The following is a 19754-nucleotide window of genomic DNA, read 5'->3' on the forward strand; positions in this document are numbered from 1 at the left end:
TTGGAATAGCTAGATGACTAAAATGTATTTTTTTTAATCTCTCTTTCCCCACCCCCTCAACTTTCAGTATGTATTATTTATTTAGCAATTATTAATGAAGAATATCTGAATTTCTTTTTTTTTAAAGATTTTATTTATTTATTTGACAGAGAGAGATCACAAGTAGGCAGAGAGGCAGGCAGAGAGAGAGGAGGAAGCAGGCTCCCTGCTGAGCAGAGAGCCCGATGCGGGACTCGATCCCAGGACCCCGAGATCATGACCTGAGCCGAAGGCAGCGGCTTAACCCACTGAGCCACCCAGGCGCCCAGAAGAATATCTGAATTTCTAACCATGCTCCATTTTTTATTAGTTCTGTGATGATTTCTTAACCTTTCTCGGCCTCCATTTCCTCATCTGTAAAATATACATAATAATAGGGCCAACTTCATAGATTTTTTATGACAGTTCAGTGAACTAATATGGAAAATAAGTCCTTAAAACAAGATACATGTATAATAAGTGCTGGATAAATATAAGCTAACTTTTACTATTGTTGCTATGAGGATGATAGACCTACTATGTATTCAACCCTAGAGTGAATATTATACGAGCTAGTAATATAAAATACTAATCTCAAATAATTTTTTTAAAAGATTTTATTTATTTATTTGACAGAGAGAGACATGGTGAGAGAGGAACACAAGCAGGGGGAGAGGGAGAGGCAGGCTTCCCACTCAGCAGGGAGCTCGATGCAGGGCTCAGTCTCAGGCCCCTGGGATTATGACCTGAGCGAAGGCAGATGAGTCACCCAGGTGCCCCAAAGATTTTGTTTCTTTGGAATAATATCAGCAATCTAAATTTGCTTCCCTTCATGAATGTGAGAACTTAGACTGTTGAAATCACAGAAAAGATCCAACAGTTGGAATCAGAGGGGGGAAAAATGAACAAAATAAATGGAAGACTCTGTAGAGATGAAAGGACCCAAACTGAGCCCTGAAAGATAGGGTTTGCAAAGGTTGGGGGAAACCTATACCCAATTTCCTTCTACCCCTTTCCATATGCTAGGTATGCATTAAACTATGTGTTCTACAGTCTTTCTCTGCATTCCTCATGACTGCCCTATCAGGTCACATAGCGACTATTTGCCAAATCAGGGATTTAAACTAACCTAACTCCAAAGCGTTTCTTGTCATGCTGTGTTCTTGCTTTGATAATCACAGGTTGTATTATTCTTTGTCTTGGCCAGTTAGATGATTCTGAATATACCTCTAGTTTTTAGTGGATAATTTTTTTTGTCTTTACTGATTTTTCCCTACAATTTTCTTATCTGCATATATGCTGAATTGTATATTTGCTTTTCCATTTAAATTTTGCTGACTTCTCTTCTTTCATAACTACACTCAGGTGTAATGTCTTTGCTGCGGCCTCTTCTTCTGGATGTGGTCCCAACAATTCAACAGACTGCTGCACTGGCTCTTGGGAGACTGGCTAATTATAACGATGACCTAGCAGAAGCAGTGGTGAAGGGTGACATTCTTCCACAGCTTGTTTATTCATTGGCAGAACAGAATGTAAGATTTTTGAAAAGATTAATTATATATTTTTTTGTTTTAGATTTTTAAAAATCTGCTAGTTTGGGTACAGTTGCAAGCTTGTAAGCATTAGAATTTCAGAATGTTAATACAAGCTTTAAGTCTTTGAACTGCACATAATAATACCTTTAGGGTATTTTATCTTGGGAGTGATGGGCAGCTTTTTTCAATTACTGTTAATATAAGAAAACAGATTACACAATTTTTAGTGGGATTATGTATAAAGCAGTATTTCTGTTTATGAGAGTCTTAAACCTGTAGGATCAGTCTTAGAGAGCTGTATGGAGCCTTAGGCAAATAAAAAGTTGTTTTCAGCAATCCATATATGCAGGCGAAATCTGGTTAGTGGAAACTGTAAGAGACAGTTTGGAAGCAAGGAGGGAGGGAGGGAAGCATACAAAAGGAAGGAGAATACATGTAATAGAAGGTTTGATAAAGCATTTTATACCAAGTATGTAAGCATGTCAGTCCTTTTAAAGGTCATCTAAGAGTACCCCAATTTTTCCCCTTCCTGTCCAGTTCTACTCTATATTTCTGTACAGCACCACCTAGCAATAGTTAAGGACATTCCTATAGATAGGGTCTGTTTATTCCATTCTGTTAGTTTATGATAACCTAAGGATATATATTTCTTGACATATTTTTAAGATTAAATTCCTACTTGTGTAACCAAATGACAAATGATCCAACTTAAAAATGGGCAGAAGACTTGAAGAGACATTTAGACACATACAAAGAAGATACACAATGGCCAATGAAGATGAAAAGATGTTCAATGGCATAAGTCATTAGGAAATGCAAATCAGAACCATAGGACGATATTACTTTACCTACTAGAATGGCCATGATAAAAAAAAAAGAGAGAAGAAAAAAATAATGAGTGTTAGTGAAGATTTGGAGAAATTGGAGTCCTCGTACACTGCTGATAGGAGTGTAAAATGGCGCAGCTGCTGCAGAAAACAGTCTGGCAGTCAAGTGAAATATAACTACCACATGACCCAGCAATGCGACTCCTACTTAGATTTCCCCCCAAAATTGAAAACAGGTGTTCAAACAAAACTTGTACACAAATGTTTATAGCAGCATTATTCACTATAACAAAAGAATGACTGGATAAACAAAATGTTGGACATCCATATCTTGGAATATTATCAGTCGTAAAAAGGAATGAAGTGCTGACACATGCTACAACATGGATTAAACCTTGAAAACGTTACTAAGAGAAAGAAGCCAGATACGAAGGCTGCATGTTGTATGAGTCCACTTCTAGGAAATATATAGAACATGCAGATCCATAGAGATAGAAGCGGATTAGTGATTGCCAGGGGCTGGGGGGAGAGGAGAAAGAAGGGTGACTCCTTAACGTGTGTGAGGTTTCTTGTTGGGCTAATGAGAATATTCTGGAACTGGATGGTGATGTTTGTACAACACCATGAATGTGCTAAATGCCATTGAGTTGTACACTTTAAAATGGTTAAAGTAGTAAATGTTACATATATTTTACCAGAATTAAAAAAATCCCAATTGTTAAAAATTTTGTCCTATTTTTATACATTGGAGAGTCCTTTACTGACTGTCTTATCTCTCTGAGGAGTCTCAGAAATTTTATTTTTCTTGCAGGTGTTCCTTTTGTCATCAAATACTGCTAGACTTTGTTCTTCCTGGACTCTTAACTCCTTCTTTCCAGGGCAGGGTCTGTGTTTTGGTATCTGAGCAAGAAGGTGCTCAATAGATCTAAATGTGAATGAGTGTCCATTAGTTGTAAAGAGACAAAAAAGTGCTAGGGCCGAAGTGAGGAGAAAGTGAGAATGTAAGTCAGTATTCCCAGGCTTCTGTTTCCTTCATCTCCTAGTCCTTTAACTCATTTCTCACAGGATTTAATCTCTTTTTATGAGGTACAAAGTCCCTGGCGTGGCTTTTTTTTTTTTTTTTTTTAAAGGCAATTCTTTTGGTGAGGAATGGGAGAGGAGAGAGGAATTTGGGGAAATGGAAAGTAGGAGAAAGGGGAAATGAGATCAGACAGTGTGAATTATAGGCACTGTAGTTAGCAATGACTATCGATGGCCAGTAAATTGTGAATTTGAAAATTCTGCCATATAAACAGTCACCTTAGCTTAAGGTGATGACAGGAAATGTATCATCAGTATTTTTCCATGATTGTAAGAAAATAATGCAAAGCTACTTTAAAACTCTCAGTTTTATAGTAAGTTAGTAGATATTTGGTTACTGACATAAAATTAACCTTTATAACAAATATTTTAATATCTGTATATGTTAACATTTATGAAACTAAAGAAATAAATCAAAACATCTTATTGACATACAGTATTTCTTATATCATTAGCATATACCAATTTTTGAGATATATTATGTTAAAATATACTTGATGTATTTTTTCTCGCTCCTATAATCTTTGTTGTATCTTAATCTTTTAGCCAGAGTAAATAACATACTTTCAAAACAGATGCCATAGTCACCCAGTCATTCTTAGTAGTCACTGTAAAGAAACAGAAGCTTAGAATCTATAATAGGGGGTTATCTGGGTTCTACTAATAAGGGACAGAGACTGTTACTGTGTCATTAGACTAATCTTGGAACAATAGTGAGTGTTATAGTCAAATGCTTCCTAATACATTTAATTTTTTTAGTTATATGAAGAAAAACATGTTAATCTTGTGTTTCAGTTTTATTATTTCTCAATCTGATAAAATTTTGTATAAAAATTTTATAAGTGTGAAACATTACTTAACATTCACCTAACAGTAAGTCATTTGTATTTATTGTTTTAAAAAAGCATTTCCTAGAGGGGATAAATAACACGTCTCCTTGTTTGGTTAGTTTATTTACCAGGAAAGGTTTTAAAAGGTATCACGGGTGTTTCGCCTTTATGTTTATTCAACAATTGGTAGTGCATTTTGAAACATGGTTGTTATTTCAGGATAACTTGGGACACCAAAAGATTAGTTGAGGTCATGAAAGGCCTACATACTTAGAGACTGAGGGCAAGTAAAGGAAATGAATTTGTCAGTGGAAAGTTCTGTTGCACATGCTAACAATCTAAGAGTTCCCATGGGTCAAACAAATACTTCTCAGTGTGATACAGATACAGAAAATTTCATTATTTTATGAATTGGTAGGAAATACAATGTTTTAATTCATTTCATACAATTTCCAAATGAATGTTTCAGAATAAAACATTTGAAATGTCATTTAAGACTTAAATTATTTCAGTTTAGTTACTGAACAAAAGCAGTGGGGAAACATCAAAAAATGATTTTTCAGGGTGTTTTTCATCCTTTGGATTTAAAAGCTGTTGAGCTTTATTTATATTAATGTCATTTTTATGTTGGTCTTCGTCTATTTTAACTTTTGGTTTTATAAGTGCCTAACTCACTTTGAGTTTTATCTATTTTATCATTGTAGCGTTTTTACAAGAAAGCAGCTGCCTTTGTGTTACGAGCAGTTGGTAAACATTCTCCTCAACTGGCTCAGGCGATAGTTGATTGTGGAGCGCTGGATACGCTGGTGATATGCTTGGAAGATTTTGACCCTGGAGTCAAGGAGGCTGCAGCTTGGGCACTTGGATATATTGCAAGACATAATGCAGGTAATGGAGCATATCTGAAAACAGGATTATTAAAATTTAGATTTATTAGGTAAATCTGGTTTTGCTTAGTGAACTATGGATACAGTTTTAATGATGTTTCCATACATTATGGGAGATAAGTTTTGAATGATGGCCAAGTTATTTGGATCACAAATTTACAAAAACCTACACATTTCAGTCTTGGAAGAAGATATATGCAAATGACATATCTGATTAAGGGTTAATATCCAAAATCTATAAAGAACTTATCAAACTTAACACCCCAAAAACCAAATTATCCAGTTAAGAAGTGGGCAGAAGACACGAATAGACATTTTTCCGAAGAAGACATCCAGATGGCTAACAGACATGCGAAAGGATGCTCACTCACCATCACTCATCATCAGGAAAATACCAATCAAAACCACGATGAGATACCACCCCACACCTGTCAGAACGCTAAAATTAACAACACAGGAAACAACAGATGTTGATGAAGATGTGGAGAAAGGAGAACCCTCTTTCTCCAACAGTGTTGGTGGGAATGCACACTAGTTCAGTCACTCTGGAAAACAGTATGGAGTTTCCTAAAGAAGTTAAAAATAGAACTACCCTATGATCTAGCAATTGCACTACTAAGTATTTACCCATGGGATACAAAAATACTGATTTGAAGGGGCACACGTACCCTGGTGTTTATAGCAGCATGATTAACAATAGTCAAATTATGGAAAGAACCCAAATCTCCATCAACTGGTGAATGGATAAAGAAGATTTGGTATATTGCTGGAGGGAGATGGGGGAACAAAGAGGGGTAATTGGGTAGTGGGCATTAAGGAGGGCACTTAATGTAATGAGCTCTAGGGGTTATATACAAGTGATGAACCACTAAATTCTACCCCTGAAACTAATAATACACTATATGTTAACTAACTTGAATTTAAATAAAATCTATAAATAAGTAAAATATAATACAAAACTACTAATATATATACATATATATCTTACGTGTACATATATAATGAAATGTTACTTGGCCATCAAAAGAAATGAAGAATGAAATTTTGCCATTTGCTCTTAAAAAAAAGGGGGGTTGGTGCCTGGGTGGCTCAGTGGGTTAAGCCTCTGCTTTCAGCTCAGGTCATGGGACCTGGGATGGAGCCCCGCATCGCATCAGGCTCTCTGCTCAGCAGGGAGCCTGCTTCCTCCTCTCTCTCTGCCTGCCTCTCTGCCTACTTGTGATCTCTGTCTGTCAAATAAATAAATAAAATCTTAAAAAAAAAGAAATTTTGCCATTTGCAGTGATGTGGATGGAGCTAGAGAGTATTATGCTAAGCAAAATAAGTCAGAGAAAGACAAATACCATATGATTTCACTCATATGTGGAATTTAAGAAACAAAACATAAACATAGGGGAAGGGAAGAAAAAGAGAGAAGGAAGCAAACTATAAGCATCTCTAAACTATAGAGAACAACTGAGGGTTGCTGGAGGGGAGGTGGGTGGGTGATAGGCTAAATGGACAGTAGGTATTAAGGAGGGCACTTGTGATTAGCACTGGGTGTTACATGTAAGTGATGAATCACTAAATTCTACTCCTGAAACCAATATTACACTATATGTTAACTAAAAATTCAAATAAAAATTTGAAAAGAAAAAAAAACCCTACACATTTTAGTCCTTATCCTAGTTATTAGAAGAGAAATTTGAAGATAGAAAGAGACAGGTAGTGGGGAGTAAGGAGAGTGAGATATTGATGAATTCTCAAAGATGTTGGTAAATTGGTTTTCATGATAGGAGTGTTCTAAACCAGGCAGGAGACTTAGCACATGAATGAATAATGAATAATGAATAATAATGAAGAGATATGGACATGATAACCTTATAGAATATATTTGTATTGAGCCCATATTTTGTAAAAGGGAGGAGAAAGAGGAGTACTTCCTCTTATAAACTGACAGCTCAATGAAGTCATCAAGAAGGACATGGACCTCTTGAGTGAAGTTCATGCTGACACACCTGATTGGTAAAGAATATAGAGGGAACAAAATTGCCCCCACCACTTTACAGAAGTTGCTAAATAATATGAACAAATAATACCACAAGAAAATACAATTTTAAAACAAACCTATGTAAAAATGATCAACTTCGCTAGTTATCAACTGCATATTAAAACATCAGTGAAGATGTCTTTCCCCACTTATTATTTTTTAATAAAAATATCTTTATTTTTATTAAAAGTGAAAAAAGAGTAAAGCTGAAATATAGCCACATGATTAAGAGCACTGGCATTAGACAGGATCTGAGTTTGAGTCCAAGTTCTACCACTTAGTTTCTGTATAACCTTGGACCTGGCTTTTAAACTTCCTGAACATTAACTTCCTCATCTGCAAAAGATGGTACCTAAAAGTGGATGTTTCAGAAATCTGTCGTGAGCTCAATGAGACAATATATGCAGAGCACTTAGACCAGTACTTGGTATATGGTAAATATTCAATAAATATAAAATTTAGTATTAATACTGAAGGTTAGAGAAGACGTGATGTTTATGGCTATTGGTGGAGGCACTACAATTGTTCAAAGTTGTGGAAGGCAGTTTGGCATAACTAATCTAAGTCACGAAAGAGTTCGTGGTTACTCTAAAAAGCCTAGTTTGGGAATTCATTCTAAGGGAAGAATCCCACAAATGAGAAACTTATATTCATGCAAATATTATTATAGTATTATTTGTAATATCAAAAACCCTCAAATATTTGGCAGGACTTTAGCGGTTAAATTATGGTGGTTTTTACTTAATGGAATTTCACTTGGCAAATTAAAAAGATAATTATGACTCCTACATGGTAATACAGAAACATGATTGTAATGTAAAAAAAGAGATAAAATTATATAATGCAATATAATAATGTAAAATTTGTGTGAACATCAATTACAAAGAAATACATGTTTGTGTTACTAGGGTGATAGAATTAAGGATATATTTTCTTTGCTTTCCAGATTTTTCAATGTATGTGTGTATATGTAAGACAATAGCTACCACTTATGGAGTACTTACTGTGTGCCTGGCTCTGTGCAGTATGCTTCTGATATATTATCTCATTTTGATTATAACTACCCATAGCGTATGAAAGAAAATGGTACAAAAATAAATGGAGAAAGAAACTATTGTCATGCTTAGAATGATTCTGAATTAGTATATTAAAATGATTTCCTTAATATCTGGATTTTGGTTTTCCAAATAGGATCACCTTAGGACTATTGTTTAATATACGTTTATAGAGGAAACTAAGGCAGTTTTTCCTTTTTGAGATTCATTTATTTGTTTGAGAGAGAGAGAATGGGGGAGGAAGGGGCAGAGAGAGAGAGAGAATCTCAAGCAGAATCCCCACTGAGCGTGGAGCCAACAGGGGGCTTGCTTCCACGACCCCAAGATTATGACCTGAGCCCAAATCAAGAGTTGGATGCTTAACCAACTGATCCACCCAGACGTCTCTAAGGCAGTTTTTTAAATCAGAAGCTGGTATCACAGGAAGCTGGTTATCATATTTAGTTTTGGGTTTTTGTTGTTGTTATTGTTCCTTTTGTTCAGAGGACTTTATTGCAATCAGATTATAACATGAGTATTTCAAAAGGTGCTGCAAAGGAGCTTTGAGGGACTGCCGTACAGATATACTCTCAGGCAGGTGCCTAAAGATAACATTTCTATATCTCCCTTTTGTTGAGTCTGAGGCTAAATGATTATAGTTCATAAATAGGATCCGTGTTAAGGATTTCATTCCAATTTCTTGCTATAATCTGGCTCTCACATGGGATTCCCACTGTAATTTCAATATTTCACAGTAGTTAGGGATCTGGGACCCAGAAGCTCCCAGAAGAGATTACTGCATAGATTTCTCTGAAGAAAAGGGAATTGATGCCCAGTAGGCAATAAAAGAAATCATCGTTCACATCCTGAATCAGTGAGAATAAAGGCTTTACCTCTAAATAACCTGATTTCTTTTTCAATGATTTCCTAAAGATACAATATGTGAGATTAATGGGAGGACATTCATTCAGTGTTTTGTTCTTAGTATTAGAAGAATGTTTTATTAGGCAGTTCAAGAAATAGAACCCTTAAATGGAAATGCAAAAGAAATATAGTATACTTTTAAGGGCAATAGAAGGAAAAGGTTTTATGTCTAGGAAACAAAAATAAAGTAAGTGTGCAGTTAGTAGAAGAGAAAAATCAATAGGCACCATCTGTCTTGTTTTTATTTGAACAATTCAATTTCTGAAAGTTACTTCTATGTGTAGATTTTAAAGCATTTTATATAATCAAAGGGAACTGGGGATTAACAACCCCAAATGGTGTGGGGTTTCTTTTCTTTTTAAACTCCGTATAAATCGTGTCATTAAATTTCTATGGTTAAATCACCAGTCACTGAATATTCTTGATGTAGGTACCTCTTACTTTGAAGGTAAATAAGCTATTTCTTTATATTTTCTCTGGCTTTTTAAATAAAAGCTGAAGTGACTTCTCCTACTGGTTCTTCTTCCTTCTTGCTGGGTTCTCCCACTCCACAGCATTATTCTGTTAACATATTTACCTCATCAATGTCACCCTCTCTCATTGTTTCTGAGGATTATTCTTGCTTTTGGAGATACAAGGGATGAGGCACAGAGCCTGTGTGGACCGGAAGTGTGAGGGGCGAGGAAGAAGGAACCATGGGTCTCTGCAGGTGCAGCATTTCCATGTGGAGGAGCCCAGAGAGGCACTTCGCCCTCTCCAGGCCCTGCTCCCCACTGGCAGCCTTTCTCTTGGTTCCACGCTGTGTGGAGTACAACAGCCTCTCCAATGACCTTGTGGCGGGGGTGTGGCCGCAGTGAGGGTAGAACTTGGGACTAAGGTGAGAGCAATAGCCGGGCTGGAGGGATGAGGAAGGAGGAGCTGTACAAGGGTTTTGTAGGAATAATTTTCCACATTAGGGTTCAAAAATAAGTTTTAAGTGTTTCTTGTGGGAGCTTTGGTTGGATATGTCATCTCTTAGAAACTTTTGCTGTCTCAGAGTAAACTTTGTTCTCAAGCCTGGCAAAGAGGAATACAGTACATTTGGTTAGGTGTTCTAAAACATTTTAATCATTAATATAATTGTCATATTATACAGATGAGGGAACTGAAGTAGAGAGGGGAAATATATATTCTGGCCAGGCAACGATTTATAGTATAACTGCTTGGCAATTACTCAAAATCTTTCAGAGATTCTTCCTTTTTATAGTGTGAGAAAGTAAAGTGTATGAGAGCCCATCATTCTTCATTTTAAGCTCCTTGTTGTATCTGAAAGTCTTGCCAGATACCTCTGTTTTTAATCCCTGATGGCTGGTTTCCACATGTGTGACTATCCTTTCTCCTATAGACTTGATTGATGTCCACAGGACTAAATCAAATGAGAGATTTCCATCCCAGCTCAATGGCAGTCAGGAGATGAGAGTGTCAGGATGAGCAGTGCTGACAGGAATTGGCTGGTTTGGACACTACAGAAACATTTAGTAGATTATATTCTGTTTGCTAAACAGATAATATAAAGAAAGAATCCAGACTGAGCTGGCCAGCCTGGTTCTTTTATGTCTTGTATAGAATGATGACATGATAAAAAGAAAAGAACATTTTAAAATTCAGAATTTTTGCGAATATTCTTCTCACGTCACCCATCTATAAATACCAATAGGCCAAATCATGTGGAACAGGCTTAAGAAACAGTAATTAACTTTTGAAAAATCCACATATTCATGACAAATATCTGAGATAACAAGGGACCTTGTGTTGTGGGAATGAAGGGGTGAAGGGGACTACAGCCTGGTAATGAAAAATTATTTTAAAAGCCCTGCAGACAACTGTCTTTACTGATGCCTGTAGAAATAATGTTGATTTTTTTACTGACTTTTTGTTTTTACAACTTCTTTCATCTTGGAGGGGTTGAGGAACACATAAGCATAGAAGCAAATGAGGTATATGGGATTATATGTATTACATGTTACACCTCTTTTGATCCTAACATTGATTTTCACAAATAAATCTTATATAAATGTTGGTGAAAAAAGGTTAAGTGAAAATAAATTTTCATCTATGTTCTTTCAGCATGGAGACCAAGTGTGTGAAACAAAGTAACAGTGTAATTATAACTACTCATTTAACTACTCATTATTATACTACTCATTTAACTACATAACTACTCAGTGTAATTATAACTACTCATAGTTACCTCATTTGTTAGTCATTTTTAGGGTGTTTGTGCACTAGTAGAAGAAAAAATATGTTGTCAGTTCTTCTGTATTTTTTTTTATTGTGATTTTTAAAGTTATAAATTCTTGGTTGATAAAATCTTTTGAGGTTATTTTTGTGTATGTTCTTTTAGAATTCAGAATATAGAACAATACCATATAATCTCATAATCTCAAATTCCCAAATCACTGAGACTATAAGCTTTATGTATGAGGCCAGTGAACAATTTCTTTATTGCCATCATCATCATCATTATAATCATCAAAAAGTATCTGAGGCACTTATGTGTGTGTTACCATGTCTTCAAAGTAAAATAATTTGACTAATATCTTATCTCTAGGATTTTACAGTCTAAGATAGAAAAATTGATAGGAGCATAAAAGTCATCTGCACAGCTGGGCACATTAGACAGAAATACTATGCTGTCTTAAGAGTACATATATAGTATACTGGGTGATTCTAAGTTGAACCAAGTGAAAAATGAATTACGAGTGATGCTTTTTGTACCATCACGGGAAGGGAAATCTTTGTATTATCTTAAGAGCCTAGTTACCTCCAGGTAACCGCTGGACAGACTTTGGGCATAGAAATAAAAAGAAGGGACATTGATAGTGCAGTTATAGGAAAAAGGAAAGCCCTCTACCCACTAAAATACTTTGTCTACCTGATGCCACCTAATATTCTTTTAGCCTGAGGCTTCGTTTTCTGGCTGGTGCAAGTATCTGCACAAGAAATGTCGCGAAATGGTGTGCTGAGTAGATCCAGAGAAGGGTATTTTTATCCCACTAGTTCAGAAATAAATCAAGTTTAAACAGTGGGTCATAACACATTTTGGGGGTTTGAATTTGGTTTATTTTTTCCAATCACTAGTGTATAAAACCTTCTAAAACACCTTTTAGATATTATTGGAGGGGGGAACTCTTTATTTACATTTGAATTTCTTTTTTTTTTTTTTTTAAAGATTTTATTTATCTATCTGACAGAGATCACAAGTAGGCAGAGAGGCAGGCAGAGAGAGAGAAGGGGGAAGCAGGCTCCCTGCTGAGCAGAGAGCCCGATGTGGGGCTCGATCCCAGGACCCTGAGATCATGACCCGAGCCGAAGGCAGAGGCTTTAACCCACTGAGCCACCCAGGCGCCCCTACATTTGAATTTCTAGAAGTGCATTAGTCATAGCGTATTTGACTGAAATTCAAAAGTACTGCAATTAAGCATTTCACAAACATCCATGGACAAGAAAATTTCCTTCTTAAAAGCTTAGGACTTTGTTAGCATAAGAATCTTTGAGGGTGCCTTGGTGGTGCAGTCCATTGAGACTTCCCCTCTTGGTTTCTTGGTTTCTGCTCAGGTTGTGAGGGGTGATGAGGTCGAGCCCCATGTCACGTGCTCTACGCTCAGCAGGGAGTCCGCTTGAGACTCTCTCTCTCTGCCCCTCCCTGCCACCTAAAAAAAAAAAAAAGATTGTACTTTGAAGTAAGCCATGGTCATCATCTTATTATCTTATCATAAACCTTAAAATCCATTGTCAACAGGGAAAATAGTTATTGCTTAATTACCATGTTATCTGGCTGATTTTGCAGTTAACTTTTGGCCTACTTTGCTCTCATCTGTGACTGTAGATGAATGAACCAACTTGCTCTAAAAATGTAGTGTAAGTTAATTGCATCAAAGCATTTTGATCAAGAAAAGACCTCTGACCTTGAAAAGGTATTAACTGAAGTTATTTAACTACCTGTGCAATAATTCTATTACTAGCCATTTCTCTGTATCTCCTTTGATTTTAAGATACAGCTTTACCAATATGGTCATGCTCTAGTCACATGTTACTGTCACATACTTGAATGGGGACGAGGGGATCTGAGGAACTAAGTTGTTATCTACTTCTAATATAAATTTAAAAATTGATAAACTAGTGCAATTACTGGAGATTTTTTAGGTATGATCAAAGCAAGCTGAGTGTGAATCTACTTTCTTAGCTGTAGACTTTTTGAAATCTAAATACGGATTGAGTATTTCCAGTGAAGATTTAGCAGCCAATTGAGATGTACCATAAGTGCAAAACACACACTAGATTTCCAAGAATTTATATGGAAAAAAGAATGTGAAATATCTCATTAAATTTTTTGAATATTGATTGCATGTTGAAATGATATTTTGAATATATTGTGTTAAATAATGTATTTATTAAAATTTATTTCTCCTATTTTTGCTTTTTAATTGTAGCTATTAGAATTAGCATGCCAGTGCTTTGTGTTTATTTGTTAAAAGGTGATATAGTGGTAATGCTATGGTCTTAAAAAGTCATTCATAATATTCATGTTTATTAATCAGTGTAACTGAACTGTAGTATGCAGTAAGTTAGGAATTTGGAACTAAAAATACTATTTGGGGAGAAGTAAATGGTGATTCAATTTTGAGCAATCTCTTACTGTATGTAAGGACTAACATGCACTTTATATGTAAAGTGACCAGACTGCCAGACTCACACATGATGAGACATGATGGTAGAGGCATCTACTTATAAAATAATCAATTCTGCAGTCCATATTAGGTTGGTGTACATTAGTTGACCTACATGCAGTCACCTATATTCAATTGGTTTTGATTTAACAAAAATAGCAGTTTCACGTGGTTTAACCTAAAAATAGCAAGAACTTCAAAAAATGTCAACACCCTCCCCCTTAGTAATTGTAGCTCTGAGCCGCTATCATAAGTAGATACAAACATGCATGTGTGTTTGTGTAACCAGTGGAGTTCTAGCTTACCCAGTGGTAGTCAGCCTCCAAGATGCCCCACAGAGTTCCTTGTGTCCTCATATTCACACCCTTGTATGGGCCCCTCCAACATCATACCAGGATTGGTCTATGTGTCCTGTAGAATATGGCAGCAGTGATGGCAGGTTACTTCTGAGGATAGGTGACCAGATAAAAAAGACTGAGGTATCTGTCCCAGGGTTGTTCTCCCTTTGCTGTCTCTCATTACTTGTTCTGGGGAAAGCCAGCTGCTATGACACAAGGATAGTTAGACAACCTAGGGAAAGGCCCACGTGGTGAGGAGCTGAGGTTCCAACAACCAGTAAGAAACTGGAGCTCCCAAGTTTGAAGCTGCTGAGTTGGGTCATTTGTTACACAGCAATTAGATAACTAATACATAATCTTAATGCACAAAGAGGTTCACTACACTGTACTTCATAATGGCCCAAACCATAATCAAACAAAACAATTAAATGTTCTAAAGCAGGGGAATGGTTTAGTAAATAATGGCATATATTTACTCAGTGGGATATTATTCAATTATTAAAATGTTGAGCTGAATTCATCCTCAGGAATAAATGTGGGCAGTGGAAGCCTGCGGGAAGCTTCTAGGAACCACTCAGAGGGAGTCACACCAAGAACCTTGGACCAGGGGTCACTTTTATAAAAGAGCCTGACAAACTTTCTAATCATCTGGTGTTTCATTTATCTCCCTTTTCTGTTTCCTCTTGTGGTGTGTTCCTGCAGAGGGTTTAGCAGAGCCCCAGCCACCCTTGACTGTCCAGCCTTCTGCTGCTGCCCTTGCCTGAGCAGCTCGAAGGCAGGGACTTAAAACTGGGCTGGAGCAAAGAAAGTGTGCCAGGGATGTCGCAATCATAAAAGGCACCCTTTCCGCTTCAGTTTACTCTTTTTGAAGCAGCGTGCAAAACTGTAGGCAGACTGAAGCTGCAGCCATGCCTGCAGTATTATATGCTCATCTAGCAACTGGAAAACAAAATGAAAACATTTCTAGGTAGAAAAAGTAAATTTTGTAAAAGATCTGATTCCCAGTAGTTAATCATCAGTCTGTTCGTGGGTGGAGCGCCACGGACCCTCTTCATAGCTTTTGCCTCCTTCTATTCAGCTTAGTCTTAGCTGTGAAGTCATTATAAGTTGAAAACAAAAAATTGCCAAAATTTGGGTGTTTTAAAAATTGCTCTAGATCTTATGTTACCTATTAACTTCCAAGGCCGTCCCCAAGCCTCTCATTTCCCACATTTCTCTTTCTCTTGTCTCCACTACTTCTCCTTAACCGTATTTTGAAGCTGCTTTTTATACTTGAGCCTGTAAGTGCGCCGTCCATCCCAGCTGATTGTAATTTCTTACTAGGGCACCATTAACTCCAGATCAATGGCTTCCTTGACTCCCTTGACTTTTTAAAGGAGCCAGAATTATTTAACCTTCAAAGCATACGTATGGATGTTAACCCTTCATCTCTCAAACTCTGAACCCACATGTACAAGTTAGACCGATAGCCCTGAGGACTAGAGGGATGTAGTGAGGAAATAACGAGAGCAGGAAAAATGACATCTGTGGAGTGGGGGAAATAAATAAAAATAATATAGTAGACTTTTTCATTATACTATGCAAATTCTCTTCCCACCCTTTTCTCACCCTGCAACTGGAGAGGTCTGTCTCTCAGCTCAGAATTATAGAAGACTTGTTGGGGCACCTGGGTGGCTCAGTGGGTTAAGCCTCTGCCTTCGGCTCAGGTCATGATCTCAGGGTCCTGGGATCGAGCCCTGCATCAGGCTCTCTGCTTGGCGGGGAGCCTGCTTCTCCCTCTCTCTCTGCCTGCCTCTCTGCCTACTTGTGATCTCTCTCTCTCTCTCTGTCAAATAAATAAAATCTTAAAAAAAAATTATAGAGGACTTGTTACCTACAGAGGGATGTTGACTCTCTCATATGTGTTGGTGAAGAATAAAGCCAGCCTCTGTGATGGCCTCCCAACCTCCAATGATGCCCACCTCCTCCTAGTCACATCCTCGTGTAGCCTCCTCCTACATATTCTCGGTGAGATAGAGCAGAAGGGATGGTATGTGACCTCTGAGGTTAGATTATGAAAGGCTGCAGGCTTTGTCTTGGGTTCAGTCTTTTGGATGCCTGTCCCTCACTCTGGGGAAGGCCTCATCATAAGGAACCTATGGGAGGGCTCCAGAAATGGGGAGGATCTGATGAAGGCTTCTTCCAACATTCCTGTCAGTGTGCTTAGAAGCAGATCCTCTAGACCCAATGGAGACCTGGATAACTGCCCTAATGGACATTCCATTTCAACTGCAGCCTAGTGCAAGGCCCCAGCCTGAACCACCCAGCTGAGCTGCTCCCAGATTCCTGACCTACAGAAACCCAACATAGTAAATGTTTCCTGTTTGAAGTGGCTAAGTTGGTGTGATTTGTTACACAGCAATAGATAACTAAGCAGTAGGTTTGCTGGGTTAGACTAAAAACAGGACGGATTTCTTCCACTTTGAAAGTGACATTCCCAAACTCATACTGGAGTACAGTCAGTATATAACCATCTTTAGCAATTGCAACACCATATTTGGCTTTTACTATAATTTTACCAAATCATGAAAAGTTTGATTGAATGGAGTAACTTTTATAACATAAGATTAACATCTTTAGTGTGTAGCCAAGTTTTAAAGGTATCTTTTATCTGCTTTACTCAAAAAGGTTTTGAAGTGATAATGATATATTTTACAACCAGATGCAAAAACCTCCTATCTTTAAATAGATAAACAGAGAAATGATGATTCATGATATTCTTTTAGTTTTTAGTATAACCTGTCATAGGGCTTGGAGACTGATTAAAAATGGTGTTTGAAAAAATAATTTAAAAAGCAATAAAGTTAAAAGAAATTAGAGTTCCTGAGGTACTCGATTTACCTATTGATTTCTGTGTTAAATTCATAGTATTTTTTTCCTTTTTTATTTTTGAAGAGCCTCTTCATTTTGAGTCCTTTTTATGAATTATTCTGGATAGATCACTTAACTTTGCTTAAAGTCTTCACTCTTACATCTCCATTATGAGCAGAAAAATTAGCTAAGTATCATAACATATATTTAGATTAATTTTTTTTTGCAGGCCAACTTTTAGGTTTTCATCAGTTTCTTGAAATTTGCTGCTGAAATGTTTATATTTTATTTTCCTTTAATTAATTAATTTATTTTTAGATTTTATTTATTTATTTGACAGAGAGATCACAACTAGGCAGAGAGGCAGAGAGAGAGAGAGGTGGAAGCAGTATCCCAGCTGAGCAGAGAGCCTGATGCGGGGCTCGATCTCAGGACCCTGAGATCATGACCTGAGCCGAAGGCAGAGGCTTTAACCCACTGAGCCACCCAGGTGCCCCTATATTTTATTTTAATTTATTTTATTTACAGTGGTTCTTTTATGACTCCAAAACATGACTTCAAGAATCAAAGTTAGATTCCACATCCAGAGCCTCCCACAGATCATTTTAGAAGGTATAAATTTTAAGCCCAGGGTTGTGAAGTGTTGGTTGGAAGCTGTAGCTGGCCCTTGGATGGATGTGGGATGTGTTTTATTTGGCCTGCACTATATTGTCTCACGGAGTGTTCTAAAAATAAAATAAAATAAAATAAAAGTTGCCGACACTTAAAAAACCAGGTGATTTCACATTAAAAATCAGATTTCTGGCTTCTCAAAACATGATAAAATCTGACAGCAGCCGGCCTATGTTCCTACATGGCAACACGGGGCTCAAGCTAAGTTGTTGCTGCTGCTTTTAGTTGGTGCATGTACTTTTCCAGTTTTCTACTGCCCCTCTCCTCATTGTTTTTCCTTACACTCTCTGACTTCACTTATTTGAATTACTTGCCTGGTCCCTGTGGAGATTTGAGTTTACCATTCCAGCTTGAAACAAACAATCCGCCACAGCAATTAAGAGGAGGGGTCCAAGCCGCTGTGAGCACTATAAAAGCAAAATCCCTGTTCCCTGACTTCCCTGTTTTCCCTGTTACAGCCATGCCTCTTATACACTGATGGACATTTCTGTCCTCTTCTAGTCAACATAAAGTCATTTCTAGTATTCCATTCAATCAACTCTAGAGAGTACTAATTTTATGAGTGGTGTTGTTTTTAGAAGTCGCTTCTCGGCCTTTTGGCTAAGATCAAGTGTAGAAGTCCTCCCTTTATGCCGTGTCTTTTTGTTTTAAAATTAAAGTGTCTCGAGCATTTTTAATTTTTCTGTATTAAAGGTTTTGATCCATTGAAGTTGTAATCCTTCACACCTCTTAGTGAGAGAGTACTACAAGTTCAGCCTTTATTTTGTTAGGAAAACAAAAACAAAAACACAAACCCAGGTCCCAAGAACAGCACAGAATAAAATTCTTAAGAAAAGGCAACTGTGTGAGAAGCAATGAGTTCTCACCCAAATTTTCATATTAAGAATATTCAAAGAACTTTATGCACATAATGCTGGTAGAAAGGATCATGGAAAACCTGAGAGAGGCAGAGAGAAGTGACAGGTGACCACTCTTGTCACAGTCCCACGGAGGACGCTGTTTTCCTTCCTTCACTCAACAGTGAATGTTCATGAGGCCCAACAGGACCAGCTATTCCCTTACTGAAAACAGCTGACCAGCAAGTCTGAGCACTGTATAGTTAGTTGTCTACATGTCTGCCGTAAATGACCTTCATTATTATTTATGAAAAAGAAAGTGCTATTGGATAGTTGTAGTCCCTCTGACAATTTGCAGTCTAAAAAATGATTACAAATGAATAATGCTTCACATTTTTAAAATATAATATTTTAACTTAAATGTAATAAGGGCATACATTAAGGCAAGAGGGCAAGTGTGAAAAAGTAAATGGATAATATTTCTATTATATATTAATAATTTTCAAAAGATTTTAAATTTTCAGAATGCTTAAAGGAGACATACATTCCCATTATTTTTTTTTGAAGATTTTATTTATTTATTTGATAGACAGAGATCACAAGTAGGCAGAGAGGCAGGTAGAGAGAGAGGGGGAAGCAGGCTCCCTGCCTAAGCAGGGAGCCTGATGTGGGGCTCGATCCCATGACCCTGGGATCATGATCTGAGCTGAAGGCAGAGACCTTAACCCACTGAGCCACCCAGGTGCCCCCCCATCATTTTTAAAATAAGAAAATTCCCTCCATCATAAAAAATAAGCTAAAATGTTTATATTTATTTTTCCTTTATAATAGTAATACTAGTATAGTTAGCACAGCAGTAGCTGTATGTATGGACAAAAGACATGCTCACATTTCTTTTTAAAAAATTTGTAATTGCGGGACGCCTGGGTGGCTCAGTTGGTTAAGCAGCTGCCTTCGGCTCAGGTCATGATCCCAGCGTCCTGGGATCGAGTCCCGCATCGGGCTCCTTGCTCTGCAGGGAGCCTGCTTCTCCCTCTGCCTCTGCCTGCCACTCTGTCTGCCTGTGCTTGCTCTCTCACCCTCTCTCTCTGATAAATTAAAAAAAAAAAAATTTGTAATCGCATCAAAGAAAATTTGCCAAATTGAGAAGAAAAGTACATCAGCAATAGTACCATCAATCCACTA

The 19754-nt window shown here is 37.2% G+C and overlaps 1 protein-coding gene across 2 annotated transcripts in view; it reads left to right on the top strand.

Annotated features, from left to right (window-relative positions):
• SPAG6 (sperm associated antigen 6) overlaps positions 1 to 19754 on the top strand; it is a 62551-nt gene that overhangs the window by 15617 nt on the left and 27180 nt on the right. For both annotated transcript variants that reach the window (XM_044228271.1, XM_044228272.1), the window contains exons 3-4: positions 1384 to 1550; positions 4995 to 5178. In XM_044228271.1, the coding sequence (XP_044084206.1) occupies positions 1384 to 1550; positions 4995 to 5178 (351 nt within the window). The remainder of the gene's footprint in view (positions 1 to 1383; positions 1551 to 4994; positions 5179 to 19754) is intronic.

The sequence above is a fragment of the Neovison vison genome, chromosome 12 (assembly GCF_020171115.1).
Source record: "Neovison vison isolate M4711 chromosome 12, ASM_NN_V1, whole genome shotgun sequence".
Lineage (NCBI taxonomy): Eukaryota > Metazoa > Chordata > Mammalia > Carnivora > Mustelidae > Neogale > Neogale vison.